The sequence below is a fragment of the Ammospiza nelsoni genome, chromosome 23, assembly GCF_027579445.1.
Source record: "Ammospiza nelsoni isolate bAmmNel1 chromosome 23, bAmmNel1.pri, whole genome shotgun sequence".
NCBI classification, from domain to species: Eukaryota; Metazoa; Chordata; class Aves; order Passeriformes; family Passerellidae; genus Ammospiza; species Ammospiza nelsoni.
Window position 1 is genome coordinate 5,420,433 of NC_080655.1, and position 14,753 is coordinate 5,435,185.

Here is a 14,753-nt window from a genome sequence, read left to right on the forward strand (position 1 = left end):
CCAACTGCAGCAGCCAGCCAGGCAAAAGTGTCTGTGGGGTGAAACACCACACACCCAGCCAGCCAAAAGTGTCTGTGGGGTGAAACACCACACACCCAGCCAGCCCAAAGTGTCTGTGGGGTGAAACACCACAGTGCCATTGTTTGGTTCAGCAGCAAGGCCCAGACAAGCTCAGGCACGTCCTGTCCAGCTCTATTGGTAATTATTTCAAATACCCAACACTCTGCAGCACGTGCAGCTCCCTCACTGAAATCCCAAAAAAATTTCTATTTCAACCTCCTCAAAGCAAGAAAATGATGGTGTGAAGGTCAGGAGGCTCCAGCCAGGAGCCACCAGCTGCGTCCAGCTGTGGACACCCCCTGGCTGAGGTGACATTGGCACTTCACTTCCAGAGTCCCCCAGATGTCACCCACTCAGCACCTCCATCACCCTTTGGTGGCCATGCCAAGGTGACCGTGCCAGGGTGACCATAGACCAGGGTGACAATGCCAGGGTGAATGTGCCAGGGTGAATGTGCCAGGGTGAATGTGCCAGGGTGACCATAGACCAGGGTGACAATGCCAAGGTGACTGTGACAAGGTGACCATAGACCCGGGTGGCCATGCCAGGGTGACAATGCCAAGGTGACCATAGACCAGGCCATAGACCAGGGGCAGACCAAGCAAGACGTGGAGGCAGGATGACATCAAGTTGTCCCCAAGCATCCTCTGTGTTTTCCTGTGTCACCCCAGAACAGGGTGTGAGCCCAGCAGCTGTGACAGTGACAGTGACATTGGCTTGTCACTGCCACCCCCAAGGAGTCCCCGTGCAGGGCAGGATTTGTGCATTTGTGCCCCTCTGAGAGTCACCACCCCCCTGGGCTGTGCTTTGTGCCATGCCATCCGTGCCATGCCATCCGTGCCATGGCCACCACTGCCCTCACCCAGGGACTCCGACCCAACCATTCCCCAGCCCCTGAGGGGTTAAACGTCCCCAGCCACCCCCAAATGACGGAGAGACGCTGGTCCCCAGCAATTAGGTGACAGACCCGGGTACACCGCAGCCCGGGCTGTGACGTGAGGACGGATCCAGGCTGGCTGGCGGTTTGTCTGTCCCTGGCTGGCACCCAGCGCCCGGAGCCGCCGCAGCTGCTTCCCGGCCCCTCGCGGCACCGGAGCGATGTGTCACCGGGAATTCCGGACCCTGCAGCCTCTGCGGTGCCCCCGGGCCTGGCGACACCCCAAAGCGCCCCGTGGGGTCTCTAGGATGTCCCCACCGCTGTCCCTGCTGGGTGCGGGGTGCCCTCCCCAGGAGCAGAGCAGGGGCGCAGCTTGAGGCCATTTCCCTCCCTAAAGCGCTTTGGGGTCAATTCACTGATTCTGCACGTTTTGGCCATGAGGGTTTCAAAACCTGAAATGGGAAAAGATTTCCTGAAATGGGAAAAGATTTCCGAGTCTCCAGAAGGCTCCGAGCCCTCCCTGGGGGGGTTGGTGGCCCCTTCCCGAGCCTGGGGGGCACAGCCGGGCTGGGGTGAGCAGGGAATCGCTGCCTCTGGCTGGGAATTGAGGAGAAAAACAATAAAAAGGGGGTTTGGAGTGACTCTGCAGCCGAGGCCGTTCCCAGTTTGCCCAGGGGGGTGACTGGGAGGAGCTGGGGGGGGGGGGGGCGAGCTCTGGCCCTGCCGGGGGTGGGGATGGAGGGGCCGCGCTCCTGCCGGGGGGGTCACAGCAATAAATCGGGGAGGGTTTGGCTTTTGTGGGGATGTAACCCCAAATCTCCCACGGGGACCGCAGGTGGCTCCTTGCGCCACCCAAGAGTGTCACCCAAATGTCCCCAGCGCGGTGTCAGAGGCGCTGGCAGGAGCCGGGTCCCTGCACATCTGGGGGCGCCACATCTGGAGGGATCGCACCTATGGGGGGCTGCACACCTTGGGGGATGGATGACACATCTGGGGCAGTGTCACACACTGGGGATCCCCATCTGGGCATGGTCTAAGTCTGAGGGAGCTGCACAGCTGGGGGGGGGGGGGGGGAGTCCCACATTTGGCGCTCCCCCCGTGCGGGTTCGCACATCTGGGAGGTGACACATCTAGGGGGGGACATATCTGAGGGGTGACATATCTGGGGGGTGGCACACCTGGGGGGGTGGCACATCTAGGGGGGTCTCACATCTGGGGGTGACACACCTGAAGGGGTGACACACCTGAGGGGGGTGGCACATCTGGGGGACATATCTGAGGGTGACATGTCTGGGGGTGACACATCTGGGGGGCGACACATCTTGGGGAGGGTGGCACAGCGGGGACAGCGGGAACGTGCTGCCCCCTCGTGGCCGCGGTGGGGACTGCACCCTGCCCCTCCCCGGGGAAACTGAGGCACGACCGGCGCCCCTTCCCCGCCACTTTGGGGGGAATTCACAGCTCCCCCATACCTGATCCCCCCGGTTCTGCCCGTGTGTGGCTGCCCGCTGTCCCCGAACACTCCCCAGGGGTGTCGCCTGCTCCGTGTAACTTGAGGGGTGCAGGACGCCAGGGTCCCCCCGTGGTGGGGTCGGTTTGTCTGTAAACCTGGGGAAACAAAGGAGAGAGAAGGTGAGCGGGGATGTGACAGCCTGAGGGACTGGGGAGCACAAATGGGACCCTTGGGGACAGAGGGGACACGGCTAAGGTGATCCATCACTGCCTGAATTGCACCGGAGAAGCCAAAAGGCTTAAAATGAACCCAAACCTCACAACCCTGCGCCGGGAGAGGTGGCTCAGAGGGTCACTCGAGCACCACAGACACGATCCCGGCCACCCCGTGTCCTCCCGGCCACCCCGTGTCCCTCCGTGTCCCCCCGCCAAGCGGACCCCACGGCTCTGAGGATGATGATGATGATTCCTGCATCCATCCTTCACCCCAAATCCTGGACCCTCACCCCGGCCCCTTCCTGGCTACAAACCGCCCCGGGAGGATTTTCTGGCAGTGCCAGCTTTGGGTGAGCCGGGACTGCCCCGCGGCCAAGGGCACGGAGTGGTGCGGGTGACAGGGTCACAGGTCCCTGCCTGCCTGCGGGACGTCACCGCCACCAGCCCCGGGGCGGGGGACCTTGGGGACACCTCCATCCCCGCTGGATGCCCGGGGCCAGCACGCCCTGCCGCGGGTGGGGTGCCAGGTGCTCGTGTCCCCAGCGTCCCTCCCCCGCTTTAACGAGAGGGCAAAGAGCAGCTGGGTGCGGCGCCGACGCCAAGCCCTGTCCCCTGCCCTGTCCCCTGCCCTGTCACCCTCCGCAGGCACGGCCCGAGCAGCAGAGCCAGCACCGAGGTGAGAGGGGACATCCCGGGGCAGGGACCCCATCTCGGGACATGGGGGGACCCCCGAGAGGCCGGGATGGAGCGGGGGGATTGGGGAGGGAGGGACGGGGCGGTACCTGAGAGACAGCACCGCCCGGGGTGGGGCGTTGGGGACACATCGGGGGTGACACAAGGACCGGGCTGGGGGGTTGGGGACACACCGGGGTTGACACAAGGACCGGGCCGGGGGGCTGGGGACACTTTTGGGGTGACACAAGGACCGGGCTGGGGGGTTGGGGACACACCGGGGTTGACACAAGGACCGGGCCGGGGGGCTGGGGACACTTTTGGGGTGACACAAGGACCGGGCTGGGGGGTTGGGGATACACCGGGGTTGACACAAGGACCGGGCCGGGGGGCTGGGGACACTTTTGGGGTGACACAAGGACCGGGCCGGGGGGTTGGGGACACACCGGGGGTGACACAAGGACCGGGCTGGGGGGATGGGGACACGTCGGGGGTGACACAAGGACCGGGCTGGGGGGCTGGGGACACTTTTGGGGTGACACAAGGACCGGGCTGGGGGGCTGGGGACACTTTTGGGGTGACACAAGGACCGGGCTGGGGGGTTGGGGACACGTCGGGGGTGACACAAGGACCGGGCTGGGGGGTTGGGGACACATCGGGGGTGACACAAGGACCGGGCTGGGGGGTTGGGGACACATCGGGGTGACACAAGGACCGGGCTGGGGGGATGGGGACACTTTTGGGGTGACACAAGGACCGGGCTGGGGGGCTGGGGACACACCGGGGGTGACACAAGGACCGGGCCGGGGGGCTGGGGACACTTTTGGGGTGACACAAGGACCGTGCCCAGGATCCCACAGCAGGACCGAGGCGCTCCGGCTGCTCCCCGGCAGGATGGGAGACCCCTTCGGCCGCTGGAGCAGCAGCCCCTCCCGGCAAGCGCCACCCCGGGGACCCTCGAGGGTTGGGCGGGACAGGGGCCAGGGCGTGCCAATGTCTGTCCGTCCGTCCAGGAGCGAATATGAGGACAGGACCCCGCTCCAACATTCCAACAGCTTCGCCCGCCTCAGCGGGAAGAGCATCTACAGTGAGTGAGGGCTGCACCCCACAAACCCCCTCAGTGCCCCCCCAGCTCGTCCCTGTCCCCTCACCCCACCTGTACCCTCAGACCAGCGCAAGGACTACGGGCAGACGCTGCTCAAGCTCCAGAACGATTTCCAGCACCACGTTGAGGTAGAAGCGCCCCCAAAGTGCCCTGCGCCCCAAAGCCTTGCATGGGACCCGTGTGACACCGTGTGACACTGTGTGGCACCGTGTGGCCCCTGTGCCCCCCAGCACCTGCTGACGATGCCCCTGGAGCGGGAGCTGCGCAGCGCCGAGGATTGCCTGTGGCGCCTGCGGGAGCTGGAGGAGCAGGGCCGGGTCTGGGGCCAGGATGTCATCCTGGAGGTCAAGGACCAGGAGCTGGTGCTGAGCGATGTGGAGAGCAAGGTAACTCCGGGCAGGGCTCCCCCAAACCCCGGGACCCCCCGGGCAGGGCACCCCCAAAACCTGGCACCCCCTGGCTCTGAATCCTGGCACCCCCAGGCTATAGGAACCCCCAAATCCCGGTACCCCCTGGCCAGGGCATCCCCTAAATCCTGGCACCCCCAGGCTATAGGAACCCCCAAATCCCGGTACCCCCTGGCCAGGGCATCCCCTAAATCCTGGCACTCCTGGCTATGGGAACGTCCAAACCCCGGTACCCCCAGGCTATGGGGAACCCCAAATCCTGTCACGCCCTGGCTATGGAACCCGCCAAATCCCGGATGCCTCCTGGCTATGGGAACCCCCAAACCCCGGTACCCCCTGGCCACGGTATCCCCTGAATCCTGGCACCCCCTGGGCTATGGGAATCCCCAGATCCCGGTACCCCCTGAATCCTGGTACTCCATGGACTATGGGGAACTCCAAATCCCGGTACCCTCTGGCTATGGGAACCCTCAAATTATGGTGCCCCCTGCCCAGGGTATCCCCTAAATCCTGGCACTACCTGGCTATGGGAACCCCCAAACCCCAGTACCCCCTGGCCACAGTGTCCCCTGAATCCTGGCACCCCCTGGGCTATGGGGAACTCCAAATTCCAGTACCGTGTGGCAATGGGAACGCCCAAATCCCAATACCCCCAGGCCAGGGCATCCCCTGGATCCTGGCAACCCTTGGGCTATGGGAACCCCCAAAGCCCTGGAGGGCCGCCCCCTGTCCAGGTATCCCCAAATCCCAGTCCACCCCACTGCCCCCCACCCTGGCAGCTCCTACAGCCCTGGCACCCCCAATCTGGGCACCCCCCCAGCCTGGCACCCACAGCCCTGCCCCACCCCAGCTCAGCCCCCAGACTCTCCTATGCGACCAGCACCCCCACTAAACCCCTCAATCCCGACCCCTACAATCCCCCTGCACCCCTTTAACCCTTTCCCAGCCACTGATCCCCCGTGTTCCGCCTGGCAGGCGGAGCTGGAGGCGTTCCCGCTGGGAAGCGTGCAGGGATGCTCGGCCGGGCTGGACAACGCCGTGCTGGCCATCAGCGTGCAGGAGAGGAACCCTCCGAGAACCAGCGTGCTGCTCTTCCAGTGCGAGCGCCTGAGGGTGAGCCCTGAGCGGGGAAACGCGGGGGGCAGCGCCCCGGGACGGGCTCTGAGCGCAGCGGCTCCGTGCAGGCAGAGACGCTGAGGAGAAGCCTGGAGAAGGCGCTGAGGCAGAGGAAGGAGGAGCAGAGCAACCACTTCGGGCACAGGTATGGGGGGTAAGTGGCTCTGCGGTCCATCCCTGGAGACAGCTCGGCTGGGGCTCCAAGTGTCGATCCCCAGAGTTGTGGTGAGTCTGGTGATGGGGTCTCCTTGTGGTCCCACAGCGCCCCAAAGCCCCCCTGCCCCACCTGAGGGGTGATGGGGGGGGCCCTTTTTCCCCACTTTCCCAGCTCCTGGCTCAGCCCCCCCATCCTGCCCCACCCCGTGAACACAACCCCCCCCCCCACCCCACCCACAGGCTCAGCCTCCTTCCCACCCCTCCTGCTTTGTCCCCGTGTGCCCGCCCCCACCCCATCCACAGGCCCAGTTCCCCCATCCTGCCCCACCCCATGAACAACTCCCCCACCCCACCCACAGGCTCAGTTCTCCGCTCCCACCCCCCTTCCTCATCCCCATGGGCACAGATCCCCCCCACGGCACCCACGAGCTCGGTGTCCCCTCATGCCCACGGGCACGGAGCGTCCCCCACCCCATTTCCCATTACTGGCCTCAGACCCCCCCTGCTCCTCCTCCTCCTCCCTTCTCCCCCACACCCACAGACCCCACACCCCACTCTCGGAACCAGCCCCGCTCCTGCCCCACACAAACCCCTCTCCCCCCACCCCGTACAGCCCCCCAAGCTCAGCTCACCCTCCCCACCCCGTACAGCCCCCCAAGCTCAGCTCACCCTCTGTTCCCCTCCGTCCCCGCTGTCCCCGCAGCCCCCCGGAGCCCCCCCCTTACGCGGTCCCGGAGCGCTGGGCAGAGCCCCCCGAGCCCGACCCCCACCCACCCCCCCGGCGGGGGCCGCTCTCCTCGGATTACCGTGAGTCTGGCCCGGGGGGAGGGAGGGAGGTGTTGTATTGCAGGGAGGCACCGCGCCGTGCCTCAGTTTCCCCAGGAGCAGCGGTGACGCTGGCGATGTCCCCAGGTGCGCCGGAGCTCCCGCAGGTGTCCCGGGGCCGAGCCTCCGGCCAGGCCGTGCCCGAGGCGGAGCGGGATGTTGTAAGTGCCCACCCCACCGACCCCTCCCGGGAGGGGCCACCTGGCACCCTCAGGCTATGGGGAACCCCAAATCCCGGTACTCCCTCCCTATGGGAACCCCAAATCCCGGCACTCCCTGCCTATGGGAACCCCAAATCCCGGTACTCCCCGCCTATGGGGAACCCCAAATCCCGGTACTCCCTGCCTATGGAAACCCCAAATCCCGGTACTCCCTGACTATGGGGAACCCCAAACCCTGGCACTCCCTGCCTATGGGAACCCCAAATCCCGGTACTCCCTGGCAATGGGGAACCCCAAACCCTGGCACTCCCTGCCTATGGGAACCTCAAATCCTGGCACCCCCAGGTTCTGGGGAACCCCAAACCCTGGCACTCCCTGCCTATGGGAACCCCAAATCCCGGTACTCCCTGGCAATGGGGAACCCCAAACCCTGGCACTCCCTGCCTATGGGAACCTCAAATCCTGGCACCCCCAGGTTCTGGGGAACCCCAAATCCTGGCACTCCCTGCCTATGGGGAACCCCAAACCCTGGCACTCCCTGCCTATGGGAACCCCAAATCCCGGTACTCCCTATGGGAACCCCACACCCCACTGCCCCCCGCACCCACAGGAGATCCTCAACCACGTCCTGGGCGACCTGGAGCGCTTCGTGGGGCGGCTGAAAACGGCGCAGAGCTCGGCCAGCACCAAGAAGCAGCTGAAGAAGTCAGGTGGGAAGGGAGGGGAGGGTCCCCGGGGGCTGCTCGGGGTGCCCAGCCCGGTGCCAGCCCCAGCTGTGCCCCTCCAGCGCTGCCCCCAAAGGATGAGTACACGGATTTCTTCCAGAAGGTGAAATACGCCCTCAACCTCTTGGTAGGTGCGGTTGGTAGGGCTGGAGGGGAGACTGGAGGTGGGGGGGATGTGGGGAAGGGGCTAAAGGGGAATTGGGGGGGCTGTGTGTGGAAAGGGGGGCTCCGTGGGAATAGGGGGGTGTGGGGATGGGGGATTGCAGGAGAATATGGGGAGTGGGGCTGTGTGGGGATAGGGGTCTATGGGGTTAGGATGGGGGGGCTGTGTGGGGAAAGGGGGGCTGTGAGGGTGGGGGCTCTGTGGGAATAGGGCGGTGTGGGGATGGGGGATTGAATGAGAATGTGGGGAGTGGGGCTGTGTGGGGATTGGGGGGCTGTGGGAACAGGGGGGGTGTGGGGATGGGGGATTACATGAGAATGTGGGGCTGTGTGGGGCTGGGAGGGTCTGTGGGGTTAGGAATGGGGGGACTGTGTGGGGTGGAGGGGCTCTGTGGGGTGAGGGAGGTGTGGGTGAGCTGGGGGGCTCTGTGGGGTGGAGCGGCCATATGGGGACAAGGGTCTGTGTAGGGATCAGAGGTATGGGTGGGCTGGGGAGCTCCGTGGGGCTGCGGGGGCTGTGGGGGACAGGGGGGCGGTGCAAGGACAGGGGGGCTCCTTGGGGACACCTTCCCCCCCCCCCCATAGGGACGGAACCACCGCTACGTGACGGAGCCGGACCCGCCCGAGCTGCTGCGCCTCATCTTCTCTGCTCTGTCCTTCGTGAGTGCCCCCGGAGCGGGTCCCACCGCCCGGAATGCGTGACACGGGTGGGGATCACCCCTCGAAATGTGCGACACGGGTGGGGATCACCCCCGGAATGTGTTACACGGGTGGGGATCGCCCCCGGGATGTGTGACACGGGTGGGGATCACCCCCGGGATGTGTTACACGGGTGGGGACCCCCCTCAATCCCCCATCCCGTCCCCGCAGGTGCTCGGGCACTGCCCCAGCCCCGGGCTGGCCCCGGCCGTGCAGAGCCCGCTGCTCCTGCCCGAGGCGCTGCAGCTCCTCGAGGAGACCCTGAGCGATGATGATTACGGCGTCTGGAAGAGCCTCGGCACCGCCTGGAATAAATCCAGGTGGGCTCCAGCCTCCCGACACCGAGAAAGGGGGGTGTGGGTTTGAGGGGGGTCCCAGCGCTCACCCTGGTGCCCCCTCGATGTTGTAGGGCCGAGTACCCCAATAGCGACCGGGTGCCCGCGTACACCCCGGTGTTTTCGGGCGGGTGGCTGCCCCCCGTGATGGAGCAGGAGCGCCGGGGGAGCCTCCAGGACAGCGCAGCGCCTGCCTCAGTTTCCCCAGCTCTGTCGCGACCCTCCCGGTTCCTGCCCCCCGCCCAGGCACCGGGCACGGCCTGGAGGGACCGTCCCGGCCGAGGGTGAGTATCCCCCTGTCCCTGGACCTGAGGGGGGTCGGGGCAGGAGGTGGGCACTGATGCAGCCCCTCCGCACCCCCAGATCCCCGCTCCCCGCCCAGGGGCTGGTCCGAGCCCTGTACGACTTCCAGGCCAGGAACTCGCAGGAGCTGAGCGTCAGGAAGGGAGACACGCTGCAGGTGGGAGCGGGGCGGCCCCTCCATGGTGGGGGGCACAGCTGGGACCCCCGGCCCTGCCCTCCAGCTGCCCTCATTGTCACCTGCCCAGGTGCTGGACCAGCAGAGGAAGTGGTGGCTGGTGCAGGACGAGCGGGGGGACAGGGGACACGTCCCTGGCAACATCCTGGAGCCCCTCCCGGAGCCGGGGCACGGCTTCACACAGGTGGGGGACCCCTCTGCCATCCCTTCCCCGCGCCCCCCTCCACGAGGGGGTGGCCGGCGGTACCACGGTGTCCCCTCCCTTGTCCCCCGCTCCAGGACAGTCCCCCCACCCTGCACCCCAACTCCTCGCCGGCAGAGGTGACGGCCTGGCTGATGGACAAGGGCTTCTCACGGATGTAGGTGCTCCCTTGAGCCCCCTCCCCGCCAAAAACCCGCCTGGGTCTATTTGGGGCTGGGGGCGAGCCCGGCTCACCCCTGTCCCCCCCACCCCAGCACGGTGCGGACCCTGGGGGTGCTGCGGGGACACGAACTGCTGCAGATGAGCCCGGACGAGCTGCGAGGGGTCTGTCCCGAGGAGTGGCGCAGGGTCCTCTTCAAGCTGTCCCCCATCAGGACATCCCTGGGGGTGAGCACTCCCACCCCCGTACCCCCGTACCCCACCTCGGGACCCCCGGCCCCACGCCCCCTCCCCACCCCCGGGATGGCCTTGCGGGACCCCCACCCCCGGGTGTCTCTGGGGGTGTGGGACCCCCGGCCCCCTCCTCACTCCTGGGGGTGTGGGACCCCCGGCCCTGCAGCCCCGCCCCAGTCCGGGGCCATGGGGGGAGGGATCCTCATCCCCACGCCCCCTCCTCACTCCTCCCATCCCTCTCTCCGCAGATCGGCCCCAATGACTGAGCCCCCGAGGCCACGCCGATGTCCCCATCACGTCCCCGCCCCGGACGGAGCACCTTGGGAATGGCTGGGTTTGGGGGCGAACCCCCCCCTCATATCCCTGCCTGGTCCCCCAAGGCAGAAAAACCCTCCTGGAAATCACAGAACGGCCCCCAAAAAGGAAGGAGGGGGGCAGGCACCCCCTCGGCGGGCTCGGGCGCTGTGAAGGGACTTTGCACCCCCAAAATGTAAAGGGATTGATGTGGAAAATAAAAGTAACAGCAATGGGGTGTGCAGAGTCTGGGGGGCACCTCGGGGCAGGGAGAGGGACAAGGGGAATGGGGGAATAGGGGACCAGGGACAAGGGGAATAGGGCAGGGCAGGGAGAGGGACAAGGGGCACAGGGACAAGGGGCACAGGGAGAAGAACCCCGCATTTCACCCCTCCGCAGCACCCAAGGCACATCCCTGGTGCCCACCTTGGCGAGCCGATGGCAGGAGGGGCCCCGGGGGACAGGGCTGTCCCCAGCCCACCCCGCTCAGCACCCTTCGTGGGTGGCAGGGCACCAAGGCTCCCTCCCCCGGGCTTTGTCAGAGCTGCCTCATTAGAGCTCATTAGGGATGTGCTAATGAGGAGCGGGGGCGGGAAGAAGGGAGCCGCGGGGCTGCTTTCCTTTTCCCTTTCCCAGGGAGAGGCCCTGGGAACAGCGCCGGGCTGAGCTCCTGCCCCAAAGCAACCCAGCCACGCTGGGAATGGGTCCCATGGGGCAGGGATCCCCCTCACCCCACACCCACCAACCCCCAACCACGGGTGGGAGGCACAAAGGTGCCCCCCAACCCCACAAGGCCTGTGGGGGCACAGGGTGCCACATCTAAAAATGATTTATTGCCCTGGGGGGTGTCATGCCAGCGCTGCTGTCCCCCCCCGAGGGTGGAGGGTGCTGGAGGGGCTGGGTGAGGACTCCCCCCACCCCCTGAGCCCCGTGCTGAGCTCCTACACCTTCTTGTTGCCCCACTTGGCCATCTTGTTGTTGATGGGCATCTTCTGGAAACGGCTGGACTTCAAGTAGGCAGCGACCTTCTCCAGAGCCTGGGGACACACACAGAGGGTCAGGGACGCCCCCACCGCGGCAGCCCCACCCAGGGATGGCCTCGGGGTGCCCCTGCTCACCCCAAAGCGCTCCACAAAGTCCTTGAGGTTCTTGAAGGGCTCCAGGCACTTGGGCTCAAAGATGCGGTTCTGATCCAGCACGTCGAACATGAGGAAGTCCACGAAGGTCAGCTGGGGACATCAGGGGACACATAGTGAGGACAAACTCCCTCCCCAGCCCCTCAGCCCCCACGGGAGGCCTGGCAGTACCTTCTCCCCTGCAAACCACTTTCTGTCCCCCAGGAAGTTGGAGAAGAGCTTCAGCTTCCCCGGGAGCTGCTCCAGGTAGCCCGGCTTGAGCTTCTCCTGAGGGAGGAGGGAAGGAAGGGCTGAGGATGGGCAGCCACCCTGGGGAGCACCCTCCCAATCTGGGGTCCCCAGTGCTGGCACGGGGTCCCCCAGCCTGCAGCACACTCACAAAGTCAGGGTTGTAGCAGACCATGACAAGGCTCATGCGGAAATCCATGATCTGGTTCTCCAGCATGTCCACACGCAGGATCTCCTCCTCTGTCTCACCACCTGCACAGGGGGATCAGCACTGGGGGCCCAAACCCTCCCTGACCCCAGCCTGCTCCTGCCTATGGGTCCCTTTAACTCCAACCCCAAACCAAGCCCAACTGAACCCCAAATCAATTCCAACCCTACTCCAATCCCAACTCCAACCCTCACTCCAAACCCAGCTTTAATCCCACTCCAGCCCCACTCCCATCCCAACTCCAAGCCCACTCCAACCCTAAATTTAATCCAAATCCAGCCCAACTCCAATCCCAACTCCAAGCCCACTCCAGCCCCAACCCCAAGCCCACTCCAATCCCCAGATTTAATCCGACTCCCATTCCAACTCCCTTCCCAAATTTAATCCAACTCCAGCCCCACTCCAATCCCAACTATAATCCCATTCCAAACCCACTCCAAACCCAGCTTTAATCCCACTGCAACTCTAACTCCAACCCCAACTCCAGTCCCACTCCAATCCCAAATTTAATCCCACTCCCATCCCCTGCCCGCCACTCACACATGTTGTGCTTGCGGGCGATGTAGCGCAGGATGGCGTTGCTCTGGGTCAGTTTGGTGTTGCCGTCGATGAAGTAGGGCAGCTGGAGGGGACAGAGGGACATGGGGACACCAGGACAGCGAGACACCCCCAGCCCCTGCCCCCCAGCCCCCGACACCTACATTGGGGAAGTCCAGCCCCAGCTTCTCCTTCTCGTTGATCCATTGGCTCTTATCATAGTTGGGAGCTGCAAGGGAAGGGGGAGTTGCGTGATGTTGGGTCCGCCACAAAAACCCCAAAAGAGGCTGAGGGTGGTGTGGGGACCCCCTGACTCCCTCACCTTCCCCACAGCTGTAGAGTTTGTCCTCATAGGGTGTCTCTGTGTACTCCAGCAGCAGGCGGATGGCGTGGGCGAGCTGGGGAGGGGGATCGGTGAGACACCCCAAAAACACCCCCCAAACGTGAGCCTGCAGCTGGCTCACACACGGGGAAACTGAGGCACAGGGCAGGGCAAACTGCACCCCCTTCCCAGCACCCCCAGTCAGCACCCCCTGCACAGGGGGACCCCCCCAAAAGCAACACCCTCCCACCCCCAAGTGCAGCAGGACCCCACAATCCATCCCAGACCACCCCCAAAAGATCAAAGAGACCTCCAAGAGCTTCCCCAAAACACCTGAGGGTCCCCCCCAGTTCCCCCCAAAGACCAGAGGTGCTCCCACAGTTCCTCCCAAGGTTAGGACAGCCCAAGACCCCCCCAAAACACCCGAGGGACCCCCACGGACTCACCAGAGCCCCCCAAGGGGCACCCCCTGCCGTCCCCCCCAAGGCTAATGAGGGAGCCTCATTAGAGCTCATTAGGAATGTGCTAATGAGGAGCGGGGGGAGGGGGAAGAGGGGTCAGAGCCGCCTCCCTCAAAACACCAGAGGGACCCCCACAACTGCCCAAATGACACAGGAGACCCCCGAAACCCTCCCATAAACCCCCAGAAGCCAGGGGACACCCCCCAATACCCCCCACAACCCCAAAGGGAGCTCCTGCAGCCCCCCACAAGATCAGTGGGACCCCCCCCCCCCCACAGACCCCTGGCTGCCCCCTAAAAGCTCAGAGGGGTCCCCAGAGCCCCCCCAAGCCAAAAGGGAACCCCACAGCACCCCCACGCCCCCACCCGAATGCAGCGGAACCGCCACAGCCCCCACCCCCAAAGCCAGCAGGGACCCCACAAACCCCCCCGAACATCCCCGAAAGACCAAAGGGACCTCCCGAAACCCCGCAAAAAAGCGGGGGGAGCCCCGAAAACTCCTTAAATCCCCCCAAAAGCGCAGGGGGACGCCCGGCCCCGCCTTTGGGGTGCGCGCAGCCCCTGCCCCGCGCGGGGCTGTCCCGGGGGTGTCCCGGGGGTGTCCCGGGGTCCCCACTCACCCCGCGGATGTCCCAGTACCCCAACACCGCCATGGCCGCGCGATCGCTGCCCCGCCCCCCTCGTGACACGGCCACGCCCGGCTGGGGGCGGGGCTTGGGGGCGGGGCTGAGGCAGGGCGCGGCTGGGGGCGGGGCTTAACGGGACGGGAGGCCACGGGGGTCCCCCTTATCCCCCCCTTATCCCAGGGGTCCCCCTTATCCCCCCCTTTCCCCGGGGATCCCCCTTATCGGATCCCTCTTATCCCGGGATGCTCCTTATCCCGGGATTCCCCCTTATCTCGGGGTTCCCTCCTATCCCGGGGATCCCCCTTACCCCGGGGTCCCCCTTATCCCATGATTCTCCCTTATCCCGGGACTTCTTCCCCTTATCCCGGGAGTCCCCTTTATCCCATGATTCCCCCTTATCGGATCCCCCTTATGCCGGGGTTGCCCATTATCTGAGGGGTCCCTTCCTATCCCGGGGGTCCCCCTTATCCCCCCCTTATCCCGGGGTCCCCCTTATCCCACGAGTCCCCCTTATCCCGGGACTTCTTCCCCTTATCCCGAGGGTCCCTCTTATCCCGGGTGTCCCCTTTATCACGGGGGTCCCCCTTATCGGATCCCCCTTATCCCGGGGTTGCCCATTATCCCGGGGGTCCCCATTATCCCGGGACTTCTCCTTATCCCGGGGATCCCCCTTATCCCGGGACTTCTCCTTATCCCGGGGATCCCCCTTATCCCGGGACTTCTTCCCCCCTTATCCCACCTTATCCCGGGGGTCCCTCTTATGCCAGGATTTCCCCTTGTCCCGGGGATCCCCCCTATCCCGGGTGCCCCCCTTTATCCCGGGGCTCTGCGGCCCCCCCCAGGCTCCCCCTTAGCAGAGGGTTCTGTGCCTCCCCTCCACCCGCACGGAGCCCCCTTAATC

The 14,753-nt window shown here is 65.5% G+C and overlaps 2 protein-coding genes across 2 annotated transcripts; one reads left to right on the forward strand and one right to left on the reverse strand.

The window, feature by feature from the left end:
* The first annotated feature begins 4,171 nt into the window (after nt 1-4,171).
* Nucleotides 4,172-10,307, forward strand: EPS8L3 (EPS8 like 3). The gene is made up of 18 exons (XM_059487741.1): nt 4,172-4,212; nt 4,291-4,364; nt 4,446-4,510; nt 4,613-4,768; nt 5,765-5,902; nt 5,974-6,050; nt 6,765-6,868; nt 6,974-7,047; nt 7,658-7,757; nt 7,835-7,899; nt 8,520-8,594; nt 8,805-8,953; nt 9,043-9,252; nt 9,296-9,428; nt 9,517-9,630; nt 9,726-9,805; nt 9,903-10,035; nt 10,290-10,307. Exons 1-18 carry the CDS (start codon nt 4,172-4,174, stop codon nt 10,305-10,307), a joined length of 1,806 nt encoding a protein of 601 aa, XP_059343724.1.
* Nucleotides 10,308-11,146: 839 nt separating this feature from the next.
* Nucleotides 11,147-13,922, reverse strand: LOC132083230 (glutathione S-transferase Mu 3-like). The gene is made up of 8 exons (XM_059487845.1): nt 13,847-13,922; nt 12,767-12,842; nt 12,609-12,673; nt 12,448-12,529; nt 11,851-11,951; nt 11,643-11,738; nt 11,454-11,564; nt 11,147-11,372 (listed from the first exon to the last, which is right to left on the reverse strand). The coding sequence occupies exons 1-8, from the start codon at nt 13,877-13,879 to the stop codon at nt 11,277-11,279; spliced, it is 660 nt and encodes a 219-aa protein (XP_059343828.1). The 5' UTR covers nt 13,880-13,922; the 3' UTR covers nt 11,147-11,276.
* Nucleotides 13,923-14,753: the final 831 nt, after the last annotated feature.